The 17,607-nt window shown below is 32.1% G+C and overlaps 1 protein-coding gene across 5 annotated transcripts in view; it reads right to left on the bottom strand.

Annotated features, from left to right (window-relative positions):
* Positions 1-2,289: 2,289 nt before the first annotated feature.
* Positions 2,290-17,607, bottom strand: part of LOC124360658 (baculoviral IAP repeat-containing protein 2) — a 51,461-nt gene continuing 36,143 nt past the window's right edge. For 4 of the 5 annotated variants that reach the window (XM_046814471.1, XM_046814472.1, XM_046814470.1 and 1 more), the window contains 2 exons: positions 15,041-15,135; positions 2,290-3,319 (listed from right to left, as the gene is read on the bottom strand). In XM_046814471.1, coding sequence (XP_046670427.1) covers positions 3,129-3,319; positions 15,041-15,135 — 286 coding nt within the window. In that variant the 3' untranslated portion in view covers positions 2,290-3,128. The remainder of the gene's footprint in view (positions 3,320-15,040; positions 15,136-17,607) is intronic. The other variant, XM_046814474.1, reaches the window with a different exon arrangement.

Here is a 17,607-nt window from a genome sequence, read left to right as displayed (position 1 = left end):
GAGAGCAGAGATTTACAAGTTACTTTGTTCAGAGCCTCTCCATGAAAGAAGGAAATACATGGATCTCCTATTCTTGTATAAGGTGGTTAATGATTTCTTGGACTGCCACTCACTGTTGTCAGACAGATTTGTTTATACCAAGAAAATCTTAACCAAAATCACTCTTCCAGAGAAGATTCATACTCTTCACATTCATACCAACAAGTGATGACTTTCACCATGATATTTCTAGACTTATGAGATTAGGAAGTGAAACTTCTCTCGTTGATTTCTTTGCAAAAACAACACATTCCCTGTTGAAGAATTCTACCCAAGATTACACTAACTCCAACTAAAATCAATTAGGTTTATACATACATACATTACGAGTTGCTAAAATTATATTGTTGTTGTTATTAGTATATGCTGTTATTGTTTGGTTTTCCATTATTACCAAGGTAGCTTACTAATGTAAATGTTTAAACTTTAAAATTTCTTTCCAAGAATTAATGTGTTCTTGTTGTCACTAAATTATGTCATATTCATTATTTTGTTGTTATCCTTTGTAAAAATAGTAGATCTGTTGTAATAAATTGGTAAATCACACATAATTAAAACTCATAACCAAGCCTTGGGGTACTCCTCAAGTTACTGACTGAGGTGTGATCTAAAAATGCATGCTGTTCTATGGACTTCCACAATCTGGCTGTTACCTTCAAGATATCTTGCCACCCAATTCTTCAATTTGCCTTGAAAGCCCAGAATTGAAAGTTTCTTCAATATTTAATCATGCTCCAAGCAAGCAATCAAACGCATTGTTGTAGCCTAAAGGTATGGTCGAGACAAATTTGTTACCTTCCAGTTGGTCTGTAACATATTCTACTAAGCTTGTTATGGTAGTGATGATAAGGTCTTCCTTTCAGGTATCCATGGTGGTTTTTGTTAGCGATTCCTTGCCCTTTCAATTGTGGAACCATCCATTTTAGCACAAATGTTTGCAATAATTTTAGAAAAAGGAGAGATCAAAGAGAGTGATTGATAATTCTCCACTTTGGATATAGACCCCCTCTTGTGCTTTGGGTAACTTTTTTGAGAATTTCAGTTTGGAAGGGAATTGACCAGATCATAGGACTTATTGATTATTACATTAGGTGGAGCTACTAGTTGGTTTGTACAATGCTTTTGCTTTTGATGGGATTTCATCAATACCACATGATAGTTTAGGTTTTAATGACAGTATTACAGACTACTTCATATTCTGTAGTGGGGGCCAGTTAGTTACGGATTGTGATGGACGTTTACATCAGGTTGTTAAAGTACAGTATTAATTTGGAGAGGATTTCGATTTCTATCCAGAATGACATCCGCAATTTACCAGGAATAGCTGATGAAGTATTCTACAATAACAATTGGGCTGCCCTATTTCTCTCTAGTATTTCTAGCTGTGAAGATACATTATTGAACTTTCTCTATTGTTTTTCTGAGTTGGTGTCCCAGGGCACCCTTGATTTTGGCAGTTATTTATGTGTTCATTTGCAGCTGCTTGTATAAGTTCTCTTAGTTTTAAATCATAAGCTTTCTTTTTTCGTTTGTGTCCTTATAGATTTCATTTCCTATCAGTTCATATATGTGTAAGCAGGTGTGGAATCTTTTCTTAGTGTGTTTACTTCGGATCATACTGGAACTTAAGTATTGCTTGCCTCTTGGCCTTGACATTGAGAGAGGGATTTGTAACATCTAAATCTCTCCTTATCATAGCCTGAAATGAGTTATGCTTCTTCGGCATTGTATACTCTGTCCCAGCTCTCTGTGGCAAGTTCCATTTTTAGATGATCTAGATTCTGTTTATTGAAAATCCTATTCAATGTGCTATCCTGTTTTTTAACTTTATACATTTTTAAATTATACATACGATATACATTTTATAATCACCAGTGCATTTAAATCAATAGTAATAATTATTACTTAATAATTTATTATCAATCTATAATTTATTTGTTTTTATCCCACCTACTGCCCATTGACTAGAATATTGTTGATTTGAGTTGTTCTGCACTGGCCACTAACTCCAATCTATTGAAGTTACATGTTTGTTGTTAGCATGTATTAAACATCAATTCAAATATTAATCCCAATAAATTTGTTATCTAAAAAAATGTCGGTGGATTTGAATGAAGTGTAAAAGTTAATGTGTAGTTGGTTTTGACCACCAATTTGATATTATCAAAGTATTTGAACCTTGGTACACAAATAAAGAAGTATTTTTCAAGTGTTCTACATCTATAAAAAAATAGATTCACAGCCAACAAATATATATAGTCAATAGATTTTATTTGAAGACTAGTTACATGTTTTATAAGTAATTTTATAGATTATCCAAATTAATTTCTACTTTTTTTAATACAGTAAAATGCAAATATTAAATATCCAGTAAAAAAATACATCTGTAATACATTATAACAAGGTTGGGGTTCACAATGGACAAAATAATTTTTTTGGGCAATTAAGAAGTGTTAAATTTGTTTATAAAACTTTTTACAAGAATAAATATACATTGTAATATTTTCTTGATACAAAGAAAAGTATACATGATAGGTATACTTTTTGAGTGAAAACAACATATCCCAAAGCAGTTCAAAGAAACCTTTACGATCACGAAAAATAGGCCTGCCAGCATAGGAAAAATAAGAGAGCCAGATTTAAATGAGAGTAAAGAGAGAAGTCATTAAAAGGTAATAGTTTTTAAATGAGTTATTTGAAATAACATGATTTTGTATTGTTTTATTTAACACAGATTTTTTATACTATACTATTAAACCGATTAAAAAATTTATTTAACAAAATATTGCAATGAATAAAACAGTAATAAAATTAAGAATTAAAATAATGCATTACAAATAGTGAAAAAATTGTGATTAACATGACAAGCCTCCATAATTTAACTCAAAATCGCTGTTAAACAAATTGTAAGTAGTACATTGATAAAAGGATTCAAGTTATAAAAATATATTATTTCTTCTAAATTATCTCTTATTGGTCACACTAAATCTCATTCTTATATTTATATTTGTTACAATTATTATAATTAAATGATTACGAAATTGATCACTTTCATACATATTTAAAATACAGACGGAAATACAAAAAGGTCATGAGAGAAATGTGCGTACTGTAGCTTTTATATTGTGACGACAAACTGGACAGGCAGCCAGACTTTGTGCACAGCTTACACAAGTCACCAGATGACTACAAGGTAGGAACACTATACAAACTTCACTGTCCATGCAGATTTTACACAAGCGAGCTTCTCTAAGCCGGCGGTTCTCCTCTTCCAGAGTTACTGAAACACAATTCAGGCAACACTTAAAATATAATTTGATTGGAGACAAAACTTAGGAGACATACCTCACATAAGTCATCAGCTGCAGATTTTACACAAGCAGGCTTCCTAGCCAGTGGTTCTCCTCTTTTCATAGTCACTTGAATGAATCAGACACAGTTATAGAGTTTGAACAACAACATTTGCATACTGTATGCTATTGTTGAATGATTTCAATCGTAAAAGTTGCGTATTAGTTAATTTTATTACGTTTTCCTGAAAGTTAAATCTTTCATAACTTATGAAATACAACTAAAAAGTCAATACTGATTTATAAATAGATATACAGTCAAACATATTATATCCGACCTGATGACAAACAGTAAAACGTTTTGTAACTGCAAGCTTTGTGAGGAAAGAATGCTACATGGGCAAGTTCGATCTCTTTCTCCCAAATATCGCCCGGTGGGGAGATGGATGGGAAAAAATTACCTTGGCGAAACTGTGGTAACAGTGCTGTTGTGTCAGCTTTTGCATGTACATTACGGTGTGTCATAGTAGTGGGATAGTTATGTTTCTTTTTCAATAAGATCTGAATTTTAACCCAGATACTGGTGACGTTTGCTGCAGCGACGATCTATTACTCTCAACAACTGGTGACATTCACTGCAGCTACAGTCAAACATCACTGCAAAAATCCACTTTATAAAGTAACTAAAATGCTTTTCGACGAAAGTAAAGGTAGCATTCGATAGCGGATAAATCAATGTACCCATAAATTAGTGTTGAGTTCAGTACTTTTCTATACAAGTCAGGGAGAAGCACAATACTGTATTTAATTTTCATTCTTGTTATTTCTTTGCTGTTGTTTATGTATTGGTAAGTTCGTTTGTTTATGTTTCTTGTTGTAAGTATGTAATATTATTTTAAGTTATTATTTAGTCAAGTGGTATAAGCATGTTTTGAAACGTATTTCTCTTTCAGGAGTGATGTACTGAAACAAATAATTAGTGTTTTGTTTCAAAATAACAAGTTTCATAATACAGGGTGTATATTATGTCTGGAAACACCCAAATATATCCTTTAATAATTTTAAATATAAATTTGAAACCTCTTACAATCGTGATAGAGATTGGGCACATCTACTTTTTTGGAACAATGTTTTGTTATGTCACACCAACGGGGGACGGTCCTGGCCGAGGGTATCGTGAATATTCTTAATGGAAGCCTATAACTTGTGATACATAATTTTAATGGTAATAGCTTACTGAATTGAATGCCACAAACCGCATCTCAAAGGAATTATTCTATCAGAAAATAGAGCATTTTTAGTATTGAAAATTTACTGATGTTCAACAATGTAATTTTTAAAAACATGGTTCTTGCCACAAAATGTGTTACACTAATTTTTTAGCATTTTTTAAATGTTCAATTAAAATAAAATAAACAATTTATTTTTAAGCTGGTTTCATTAGTACAAATTTACCAGTTTTTATTACAATGAATAAAACTTATGAGTCACTTTCTCTGATTACTTATGAATCTGTACTTGGTGTTTTCCAGTCAGCAGGAAGGTTTAAAGAGACAAAGGTCACTAGCCTATGAGAAACATTATTGTGTTATTAATCATCTGGTCTACAGGTTTCAGTTTGTTGAGCATGGAGCTTTCACTAGACAGGTCTAAGCTTGGGAATTACAAATGGACAAAGGTCATATCATTCCTGTCGAGTTAATCAGTGTCTCTGAAGCATTGCTGTCAACAAGTTATCTAATTACAGTAGTTCAGTTTTTATTTGGCATTTAATGGAATTGTCTGAAAGAGAACGAATTACTCTGTTGATGATGCGAGGATATGGCGATCGTCAAAGATCTTATCGGGAAGTTTGTAATTTGTTTAATGACACTTTCCCAGAAAGGAATCCCAAAGTGTTTCAACAATATCAAAAACTATTGAGCGTTTTGAAATGACAGGGAGTGTACGTAATCGGCAAAAGTCGGGTAGGATACAATCTGCAAACAGATGAAGAACATGCACTAGATGTTTTTGCAAACATTTATTATTGAAGACCCACATACATCGCTCAGAAAAGCTGCACAGCAACATGATATGCACCCTATGTCTGTGAGTAAGATTTTGAAAATTAATAAATACAAACCATTTAAAGTTCATTTAGTCCAACAGTTAAGTGAGGATGATTACGACAGAAGAGTTGAGTTTTGTGAACTTGTGATGCGCAAATGTGATGACAATAAGAGATTTTCTGACCAACATACTATTTTCTGATGAGGCAACTTTTTTTCCTAAATGGCAATGTTAACAGGCACAATTGCCGTTACTGGGCTAGTGAAAACCCACATTGGATTACTGAGTCCCATTCACAGCAACCACAAAAACTGAACGTATATGGTGTGGAATTTTAGGTAACAAAATTGTTGGACCCTTTTTCATCAATGGAAATTTAAATGCCGAACTTTACTACAATATGCTCCAAAATGAAATAATCCCAGCTATTCAAATTGCATCAGGAGAATACTTTGATAATGTATGGTTTCAGCAGGATGGTGCTCCACCCCATTATGGGAGACAGGTAAGAGCGTATTTGGATTTAAGGTTTCCTCATAAATGGATTGGCCGAAGAGGAGAAATCGAATGGCCTCCAAGATCTCCGGATTTGTCACCAATCGATTATTTCCTATGGGGTCATTTAAAATCCAATGTTTATAGAAGAAAGCCTCATAATTTGGAAGACCTAAGAAACAGGATTATAGAGGAGATTGCTTTGATAACTGAAGAAATGTTAGGCAACTCTGTCGAATCATTTTACACAAGATTGGCTCATTGTCAAACCGTAGAAGGAACACAGTTCGAACAATTGCTTTGACACCAAATGCAGATAAAACGTTTGTTGTAAGACTTTTCTAACAGCATACATTATTTTTTATTTGTAATAAGAAATCAATAACATAAGTATTTCCATAATTGTACTGTAATAAAAACTGGCAAATTTGTGCTAATAGAATCAGCTTAAAATGAAATTTTTGTTTTATTTAATTGAACATTTAAAAAAAAAATGCTAAAAAATTAGTGTAACACATTTTGTGGCAAGAACCATGTTAAAATTACATTGTTGAACATCAGTAAATTTTCAATACTAAAAATGCTCTATTTTCTGATAGAATAATTCCTTTGAGATGCGGTTTGTGGCATTCAATTCAGTAAGCTATTACATTTAAAATTATGTATCACAAGGTATAGGCTTCCATTAAGAATATTCACGATACCCTCGGCAGGACGTCCCCCGTTGGTGTGACATAACAAAACATTGTTCCAAAAAGTAGATGCCCAATCTCTATCACGATTGTAAGAGGTTTCAAATTTATATTTAAATTATTAAAGGATATATTTGGGTGTTTCCAGTTTCCAGACATAATATACACCCTGTATATGTAGGCCTAGGTTAGAAGTGTCAAGTTTGTATTTTAGCAGTTTTTATTTATTTTGTATGTTAAATGTTACTAAAATTTTATGCATTTGAAATGGATAGGAATTATTTAGATCAATCTAGTGATATCAGAGAGTTGTTAGAAAGTGAACCAGTAGATCATGATCGTGATGGTAAATCTGATTAGGCCTAATGTAAGATCTGTGTCCCAACCAAAAATAGGTTTATAATTGTACATTTTTTGTAAATACATTTTCATAACAATTAGGGATATGTGTTCAAAATACAGAATGTGTTTAGTAGATAAATAAAAATTTATTTTTTCAAATGAGAAGAATATGATTATTCCTTCTAAATTTAAAGATATAATTTGACATGTAATAAATTGTATGCTTTGCGGATACATAAATATAAGTTATGCTACATAACTTTTTAGTTGAACTTGTTATTGATAAATTATATGTTATTTCAAACTCTTGATGTGTTATAATACTGTTTCGTGTAAGGAATAACTATTATTGTTGTAATAAAATATGTTACCAGGATTATTGTCAATTTTCACAAAAATGCTCTATTGCAAGTTATATCAATATAAAAATATGTATTTATTAAATAATTCCATCAAACAATACATTTTATGAAACTAGAGAAATGTATAAATAGTTTTTATATTTTGGCATTTTGATTTAGTACAAATATACCACTTCTGTAGGTATGGTCTCACCTCCCTAAAACAAAAATATATAAGAAAAAATTTCAAATAAAAAAAACAAAAAGACTTTTACTCATAAAAGTATGCATAGTTAAAAATACAGATTTTAATTAAAAAAAGAAAATGATATGACAATACATAATCCAATAACTTTTAGTATTTCTTATATTTTTTTAATATCCTTGTAAAACCTGGAAAAGTAGCCTGCCAATAGAGGTAATTTAGTTGCCAGTTCTTGTGTTAAACATTGTTCATTACTGAATGATTCATTTTTGTCAAAAATAAACTTGTATTATTTATATCATTTTGAATTATGTTTTATTTTACATACATAATGACAAACTAAAAGCCTCCAGTGCATTAGTTAAATTTAAAAGTTACCAATTATGGATAACCTTAAAAATCAAACTGCAACATTGATAGTGCATTTGCTATGTAACCCTAGAACTGGCGGTCAAATTGTTCTCAGTGGTGGAGTGTTTTTTGAATCTCATAAAGCTCAAGATGTACATAGGAGCTAAAGGTCCCACCTCAACAGGTTTTAGAAATGCCCTGTACAGATGTCATCTTCAAAGAGATAAATGATGTGTATAGCAGGGGCAGAAGCGACATATTATGTCCAATTCAAACAGGTTGTAGTTAAGTGGGCAATGTCTATTTAACAGACTAGGCAACAATGTGATGTTTGGTCTACTGAGTCCATAAATAGCTTTTCTTTCCAACAATCACCTGGGAAGTGTGACCAAAGCAGAATTGTTTCAGCATAATATACGAGCAATATAAGAGCATATGCGGGTTTTCCAAAATGTTGCTCATTGCAGTAGCAACTTCAAGTATGGGTTCCAAATTAATATTTTATAGACCACCTCACTCAAGATATTTCACTTAACAGATATTATTTAACTGGTGAAGGCTACACTAGTACCCTCTAAGGACAGAGGTTGTAAATTGAGCTTCTCCGTTGATGAAAAGGACCTATAGTAGTTTTAAAGGGTTTGACACTCATTCCCACCTCCGCACGTAAGATTCAACACTTCCTGCATGAATTCGATTAGTACAATCTCATGCCTACCCTTTATAATTACAAGGTTATCTGTATAATTCTGTACTTCAAAACCTTCATTGCTGATTCTAATCAATACATAATCAACAACCAGGCATCACAGAAGAGGCGATGAGACTCCTCTCTGAGAACATATATTCTGACAGACTGAAATATTCTGTGATAACACCTATCTTTAAAAAAGGAAACAGAGCTCACATTGAAAACTATCGCCCAATTTCAGTTCCCATAGTTTTTTTCAAAGATTTTTGAAAGTGTTGTAAATTCTCATTTTATTGGATATTTGGAACAATATTACTTATTTCATAAAAATCAATTTGGCTTTAGGAGAGGTCATGGCACTGAAGGGGCCCTGGCTCATTTGTTAAATGAGGTTTCTCAAGCCTTGGATGAGTCGCCCACTGCTGGTGTGTTCTGCGATTTATCTAGCGCTTTTGATTGCGTTATACATTACAATCTTATTAAAAAATTGGAATTTTATGGTGTGAGAGAATTAAACTGGTTTAGGTCTTATTTCCAATATAGGAAACAGAAAACTTTGATTAAAATTGGAAGCATAAAATATGAATCTGAATGGAAGTCTGTAAGTAAGGGGGTGCCTCCGGAATCCATTTTAGGCCCAACATTATTTTTAATTTATATAAATGACCTACAGGAAGTAACAGATGAAGGTTTGATATTGTATGCTGACGGATACAACAGCAATAGTAAAAGACCTAAACACTGTAAGTTTGCATTGTAAAATCTCATCACTTATCTTAAAATTAAATAATTGGTTCAATCTAAATGGTTTATTTTTAAACAGCAAAAAATCAGAAATTGTTCATTTTAAAATACACCAAAATAAATCTATTCTTCAGACCGTGAATTTCAATGATGAATCGGTAGGTGTTTCTAATACAGTAAAGTTTTTAGGATTATACATTGACGAAAACATTAATTGGAAACATCATATTGAAAAATTAGAAAATAAGCTGAGCTCTGCATGTTTTGCCTTAAAAGTTTTACAAAATATTGTGAGTTTTCAAGTGATGATGACAGTGTATTATGGTTATTTTTTTCCTCACATGAAATACGGTATATTGGCATGGGGTTCTTCCTCCAAAGCAATTTCCATTTTTAAATTGCAAAAAAGAGCTTTGAGAATCATAACAAAATTAAATTTTAGATCATCCTGTAGGTCTATATTTAAACAGCTAAATTTATTGACCATTCCGTCACTTTATATATTATATGAGGTCTTAATGTATACCCATAAAAACTTACTTAATAATATCACCACAAAAGATCATGATTATAATACAAGACAGAGAGACAGACTTACATACCAAATCCATAGAACTAAATTATTTGAAATGTCCCCTTATTACAAAGGACTAAAATTTTACAATAAAATTCCAATATCTCTATTCTCTTTGCCTCCAGAAAAGTTCTCTATAAAATTAAAACATATTTTAATAGAGAAAGAATATTATTCAGAAACTGATTTTCTAAATGATGCAACCGTCATTAATTAAATAACCCCCCCACAACATCAAAACATTTTGATGTATATATATTAATTACACCGTATTTATTTGATCACTAATTATTTTTAAATGTGTTTTTTGTTTTGTAAATTATTTTATTTTAGCGTAACAATAGCTACATCTATCTTTATTTAATTTTAATATGAATTATAACCTGTACCTGTACCATTAGAATGTAATGTTGTATATACTTACTGGGTCACTGTTTGTGCGATTAATATTGATTATTTATTAATGAATTGTTAATTAAGCACCGCTCCATAAATTGACTATACAGAGGTGTTATCAAGGGCTCTCTATCTTTATTCCATAATGCACAAAGACCTACTCTTTTGTCCACCAACGCAACCTCTTAATATTGAAAACCAGGAAACCAAGCTACTGAGGGTCTGAGTTATGGACTTGACAGGTGATATGCATACTGTTCATGATATAAAGTAAGTTAACACGAAATTCGCTCCTAATGCATCTATCACCAATCCATCCATAGTTTTAAGTAGAAAAACTAAAGGGATCATAAGATTTATGCTCACCCAAGAGGTGCAGGCCAGCTTTAGTAGTGAAAACTATTTCAACCCCCTTTTATTATTGAGGACTATAACGCAACTCCTTATTATATTCAGTTACTATGGTTTACAGGTTGGTGGCAACGGACAGCTGGCATTTCCTAGGAAATGAAAATGACAGCTTTATTGAAACCAAATAAATTTGTTATTCTTTTGGCTTCCAAATGTGATTGCTGTGTTAATTTGTCAATTTTTACATAACAGGTGTCCCACAAAGAGGTTTAAACATTTGATTTTATATTACTCGCCCATTTATGCACTGAACATTTTCCAACTCTACACAATTCATTAAATAGGTTTCAAAAATATGCTGTGAAAATTTCAGTTCTCTACCAATTGTTGTAACAAAATGGTGGAATTTTGAAAAACTATACTTAAAAACAGCATTTTTGGTTTTGGAAAATTATTTATTGTCATATTCTAGAGAAATAAAGCAGTTCAATAAGTAAATTAGAACATAGCCTATTCAAAAACCTACAATTACAGTCCACAACTATTCAAACTGTAATCCATCCACAGCAACACACTGATAACAGCGCTTAACAAATGAATCGTAAGCTATTACAAGGAAATACTGTAGTATCCGGAGAAGTACCTCTTCAAACGGTTTATCTGGAGAGCGGAGCATTCATGCGCATACTAGTACTTCTCTTTCCTCATCTGATACTCTAGAGTACTTTTTTACAACACTTCCAGTTTCTAACAAAAGATTTTTTCCATTTAGTTATTTTTGGATTGCTAAGTGGTTCAACTACTGGGTAAGCAACCTGAAATTGTCTAATTGCTTCTGTAATGTTGCCAAAAGCAATAGCCCACGTAAAACACTTCACGTTTTGATCAATATTAAAAGCCATTTCTCAAACTTTAATATCAGTAAAACTGTAATGGAGGAGGTTAGGTTATGCTTTCAACAACGAGCGTTATTAAACAGCTGTTCTTTAAAATTGCAACGCAGTAATCAAATCAGGTAATTCAAGAAATTAATTTTTGTAGGAAGCAAAATGGTAAAATTTTCAATATGTACCCATTTTTTTCCACAATTGTTAGGTAGCTTTAATTTTCAAAGAATATTTTTAAAACCCACTTTATTAATTATGTAGTTTGAAAATGTTTGGTGCATAAATGGGCAAGTTATATCAAATCAAACTTTTAAACCTCTTCATGGGACAATCTGTACATAAGTGCATTATTTTTCTATTTCTTCAGGTAATTGGTGAAAACTCTTGTAGTATTTTTTGTAATCAGATAATAAATATTTTATTTGAATTATCACAATTGTAATAACTTCTAACCAATTATTACATGTTATTTTCAAAGTAAATAATTTGGAACATTGGAACATTGCAACATTGGAACATTATGTCTACTAAAATTATTTGTAGAAGAGAAAATGTTGGTACATATTTCTTATTGGATATGTTTATTGTTCATAACTTATTTATTTCTTGATTGAATCTTACAAAATGTACATCTTTTTAAACTATAAAATGCACAAAAGTCTAAGAATCTACAAATAAAAATCATGTGAGATACATGTATTACAAAGTTTATAACACAATCTTTAAAAAATAATGATTTGTAAGGTGGTTATTTATTTTTACCCTTTCACTATATTTTGGACTATTCCAAAAAATTTTACATGTTTTTTTTACATAATTCTGTGATAATAAAAATATTCAGAGTGAAAATATGTTTTATTTTATAATTATGTTAGAAACTTCTTTTAAATGTACAAATTAAGTAATTTGCACAAAAAAAGTAATTTTTTAAACAGAAATGGTTCCTCTGAGTCATCATAAAAATATTCTTAAAGTATTTCCATAAAAACATAATCTTATCTACACTTGCTCTTTTCTTATCAAATCTTGTTTTATATGTTTATGAAAATAATAATGAATTTATTATAATTAAATATTTCCACTATTCCTAAAGGGAAGTTAAAGTTATAAATTCAGTGAATTAGTTTAAAGCGAATTTCTTTCATTAAACAGTTTTTAAGTAACATTGATCATTTACCACATTACTACAGTAATCTACATTTCCTGAAAAATAAAGATATATAGTAAATCGATATGATAACGGAAACGTCAGATGATGATGATGATGATGAGTAAATCGATACAATGGAGTATCAAAGGACCAACAGAACGTAATAGAGTTACAGCTCAAATAGACAGAGAAACGGAAGTATTGCCTTGACCTTTTGTCCCTAAAATCAACAGGGTTCTTCCTTGGACCAAGAAGAACAAGTTATTGCAATTCTCTATGACCTTTCTATGAAGAGTTATCACAGATGGACAGTCGGTCAGATGACATGATTTTAAGAAGGCCCTGTTGGGTCCATAATAATGCTTATTTTTAGTGATCTTAAAAAATATTGCGATGAGTTTGTGAGAACAGGGTTATAATTCTTAACTTTTACTATGGTGTCAGATCAAGGAATAAAATTGATTGAAGTTGGATGTAACATGTGGAGTTTGCAAGAAGACAAGAGGTATTTTATAAACTAGTCTAAGTGATCAAATCAAATTAAATTATTTATTACACGTCATTTGTACAGAATTTTATAAAAGTAACCATATACAGGGTGGAGTGTGGTAATTTGCTGATTTGGAAATGAAATAAAAAAATTATGAACCTTAGAAAAAATTATTTTTTATTTTAATTATATTGAACAGTAAGGGAATTTTTAAATTACATGGTTTTAAATAATGTATCTGGCAAATGTCGACCTTCGGCATCCACACACTGCTGCACACGTTTTCTGAAGTTTTCATTAACTCTAACAAGCATGTCGACTTGTATTCTGCCAATTTCAGCCTCAACATTGTTCCTTAGGTCTTCCAAGGTGTTGGGACGGTTGATATACACCTTCGACTTCAGGTAACCCCAAAGGAAAAAAATCTGTGGGGCTAAGTCTGGTGAGCTTGCCGGCCAGTTGGACATCATCCCTCAAAGAGATAAGCCGTCCAGGAAACGTTTGCCTCAAACAATTCATGGTAACCCTCGCTGTGTGTGCAGTGGCACCATCCTGTTGGAACCATGTATCCTCTAATTGCATTGCCTCAAGAGCCGGCTGAAAAAAATCCTGTATCAGAGTCAAGTACCGTTCGGAGTTCACAGTTATGGCACGACGGTTATCCTGAAAAAAGTAAGGGCCAATGATGCCTACTCGTGATATGGTGCACCACACAGTGACGCGGTCCGAATGCAGAGGTCTCTGGTGGACTTCTCTGGGGTTTGTTTCACTCCAGTAGCGCATATTTTGCTTGTTGACACACCCACTGAGGTGAAAATGTGCCTCATCAGAAAAGAACACAATTGCGTCACGCGGTATAGTTGCAAGCATGTCTTCACAAGAAGTACGCCGTGTCAAATAGTCCCGTGCTGACAATTGATGGACCACGCACATTTTATACGGGTGAAATCTCAGTTCATCATGAAAAATCCGGTGAAGAGAACGTCTTGAAATGCCAAGAGCAAGTGATTGCTTCCGAGCAGAGCGTTTTGGAGATTGCAGTACTGCTGCTCTAACTCTATCGATGTTTTCCGGTGTTGTAATCCTTCTCTGAGGTTCCCTTCATACACATGACACATTCCCTGCTGTTCTGAATGCAGTTACCCAATTTACAATTGATTGCCGACCAGGAACACGTCCGCGTGGGGGAACAGCGAATCGTAAACGAAAAGCACGCTGCATTGCAATGATCGAGTGGGCATTTGATACGCTTCAACACAAAACAACCTCTCCTCTCGTGTCCACTGCATGATGGCAACTGGAACGCGGAGGAATACAAATCTCCCGTCAGCCACATAAGCCACGTCACCCACTCTCCCCTCTCTTCGACAAACAGTGCTGCCACAGCCTGCAGTGCAAAAAAGCAAATTACCGCGCTCCACCCTGTACTAATGGATAGTCGTAGTATTTTGTATCCTGATATAACAATAAAACGATAAAAAACATTAGAAGACAGAAAATAATTATTACATTAGTTACGTAAAAATCACATTATATACAACATTAAAAGCTAGATAAAATAACAAAATTGACATTACTTAGTCAGTAGTTAAAATCTTATTGATATATTTACTACAGAATTAATTGAAATTATAATTTAAAATTTCATAATACTATGATAGGCTTTATCCAGAATAGCTCATTAACAGTTTCATCATATGTTGACTTAGGGAAATATTTCTAAAAATTTGGAATTTGTATAATTATATACAAAGAACTTTATTCAAACAAGTTTAGATTATGATTAAGGAATTATCGAAGAAGATTATTATCATTATTTTAAAGAATGAGATATAGACGTCACATTCGTGTTATTTTATGTGTAACCCTACAACAGCAATAAGCAATTACAGTCTATACTATAGTGTTATATATAATTAATTTGTAATACAATAAACAGTATAGACTTACATGTTTTTGTACCTTTTTTATCACAAAATTCAGTATCATTGTCTGTTAGGGTTGGTGCGACAGATACCTCGTTCACTGGTTTTATACTCTGGTCTCTGCAAGAATAAGAACAAATTAGTTTCAGTTAATATTGTTTGGTCAAGTGGATCTGAAAGTCAGGCTTTTTTGGATTGACTCAATGATGCAATACGAAAATGTCATTGAAAACATCAATAAGATTATAATAATGGGGAGAATTTACCATTTTATTAAATGAGAACCTTTATTCATACTACAACATGTAGCTTGACAAAAACTATTGTATGGGGATAAAATGAACACAGTTTTGTTTAGTTACTGATTTTATTAAAATTACTTTATTAATTTTGCAAAATCTAAGAATAATAAAAAGAGAATCAGTAACTCATCATCCATAGATTGTTTCATCACGTGGCTTGTGACTACCAGACTCCTTGTGACAAATTTTTTTACAGCAAAAAAAGAACAACAAAATTCAAACAAGTGGATGTTTGCGGCAAATTGGAGTCAACAAAATAAAGCCTACATTCCCCAATATCGCATTTTGAGTAATTTACAAAAGCTTTGTCATAAATGTGATCAAATTAAAATCTATTTAACAATGTAATATAAAAAATAAAAAACATACATAAATTTTATTGCAAAGATTAATAGTACATTCTTCCTTAAAAATCTCCTTGCACTGGTCCACTGATTTCATGGTTCTCGATACAAAATTTAACAATTATTTTAGGATATAGATTTGAGTCTCAAGAGTCTGTGGGCAGCTGAAACATTACTTCATTGAAAATTTACATGATAAGAGTACAAATTTTCAAAAATACTCTCACTAACAATAACTGGCACAAATGTAATCAGAATATTATTCTTTCACATCTGATGTTGAAGCTCTGACACTTCTCCCTTGAGATTTCTCATTTCAATATTCATTAAAGCATTCGCCGAGTAGATTTTCCACTATCTTGAAACTAATCCATCACAACTTTTAACTCATCACACTGAACCCTACGACTACTGACCTCCATCGTAATACTCGCTATGTCTGCAATTTTTCCACCTGCATATCTCAGCACTTGTTATTTTCTTTTTGAAAGGCAGCTTTTGCCTGCAGAACATCAGACTGGGCAGTCTCGCTTAAGCAGCCTGTAAATGAACTCTCGACCACACCTCCTGTTACTCAGAGTAACCTCCTGTTAGACACCTCACCTATGTACTGTTGGTGAAACAATCCAGCACAATCCTTATATAGTCTTATGGCTGTACAATTTCACAAACACACTTTTTACCCTACCCGCCATTCTCGACATCTCTGAATAGAAAATGTAAAAATAATGTGAATTGAACAAAATAATATGATAAAAAACTGACTATAAAAATATAAATTTATATAATCCTGTGGAAACTATCGTTGTTGTAATCCTGAACTGACATGCAGGGCAGCAGATAAAACTGGTTATCAAATGATTGGCCGGATAAGAGATGTTCACAAATTGACTGACTGATAAGAATTGATAGAAAACAGAAATATGTTACTTGGGATTTAGGTCTTGTGAATATGAAGGATAGGGAACAACAGGTTCATCCCTGAAGGGTCAAATTATTGGTCACTTGAAAGGCAGTAGTAATGTAGTAATTGTAGTAATGAAGGAATCTGACACCTGTTGCCAAAACTCTCAGGAACTCTAAAGTTTAATCAAAATTCGTTGGTATGACCACCAACACATACCTGTTCTGATATTTTGGTAGATTCTAAAACAATGATCTTTGTTTACTGTTTGGGGAATTATTTCAATGATTTTATTGTTTTGAGATGTCAAAGTGTGCTCCAGAACAAGCATGTCTTCAACACCCATCTCACCATGCTCAGAGTGCCCAGACCACACAAAAAACTTGTGTGAGGCTCATAGCATCTTCTTGTGAGTCCAAAGCCTGCTGCAACATTTGGTAAGCTTCTGTTGCCAATTATTTGGTTATCTCTAAATCTCTAAATTTGGTTATTTTGGGTCCCCATCATATTCTAAATTTTAATTAATGTGAATGGTTAATATTCATGCAATAATTATACATAATACAAAAATATCTTATATTTTCAAGATTTGATCTTCATGATAGGTATATAAATTAATAATTGTTACTTATAACATCACTTTATAAAAAAAACATATACTTAAAAATACATAACCACACTAAATTTCATATCAATATAAAAACAAATAAATCAAATATAATTTATTTAAAAATTATAAAATTCTACAGAAATTGCAAATCTATTAAATACTACTATAAAAAGTCAAACTAAATAGGCCTAACATTAACCCTAGATCTGGTGCCACAGAAAACGTTTTACAATTATCACCTTGTGTTTAGCAGTTTTATTTTGGTCATATACTGTAGATTTTAGTTTGTAATGCGAGAAATAGTAAATAATTATTGCAAAAGAAGTTTTTATGAGATAAATAAACATTTGTAGGAAGTTGCACTAAAAATTTTCTAACTTCAACCCCATTACGTGGATTGGTAAAATAAAAATGTTTGTAAAAACCAAAATA

This window comes from Homalodisca vitripennis, chromosome 4 (assembly GCF_021130785.1).
Source record: "Homalodisca vitripennis isolate AUS2020 chromosome 4, UT_GWSS_2.1, whole genome shotgun sequence".
NCBI lineage: Eukaryota > Metazoa > Arthropoda > Insecta > Hemiptera > Cicadellidae > Homalodisca > Homalodisca vitripennis.
Note: the sequence above shows the minus strand (reverse complement) of the source record. Positions and strands in the feature narration are given on the sequence as shown.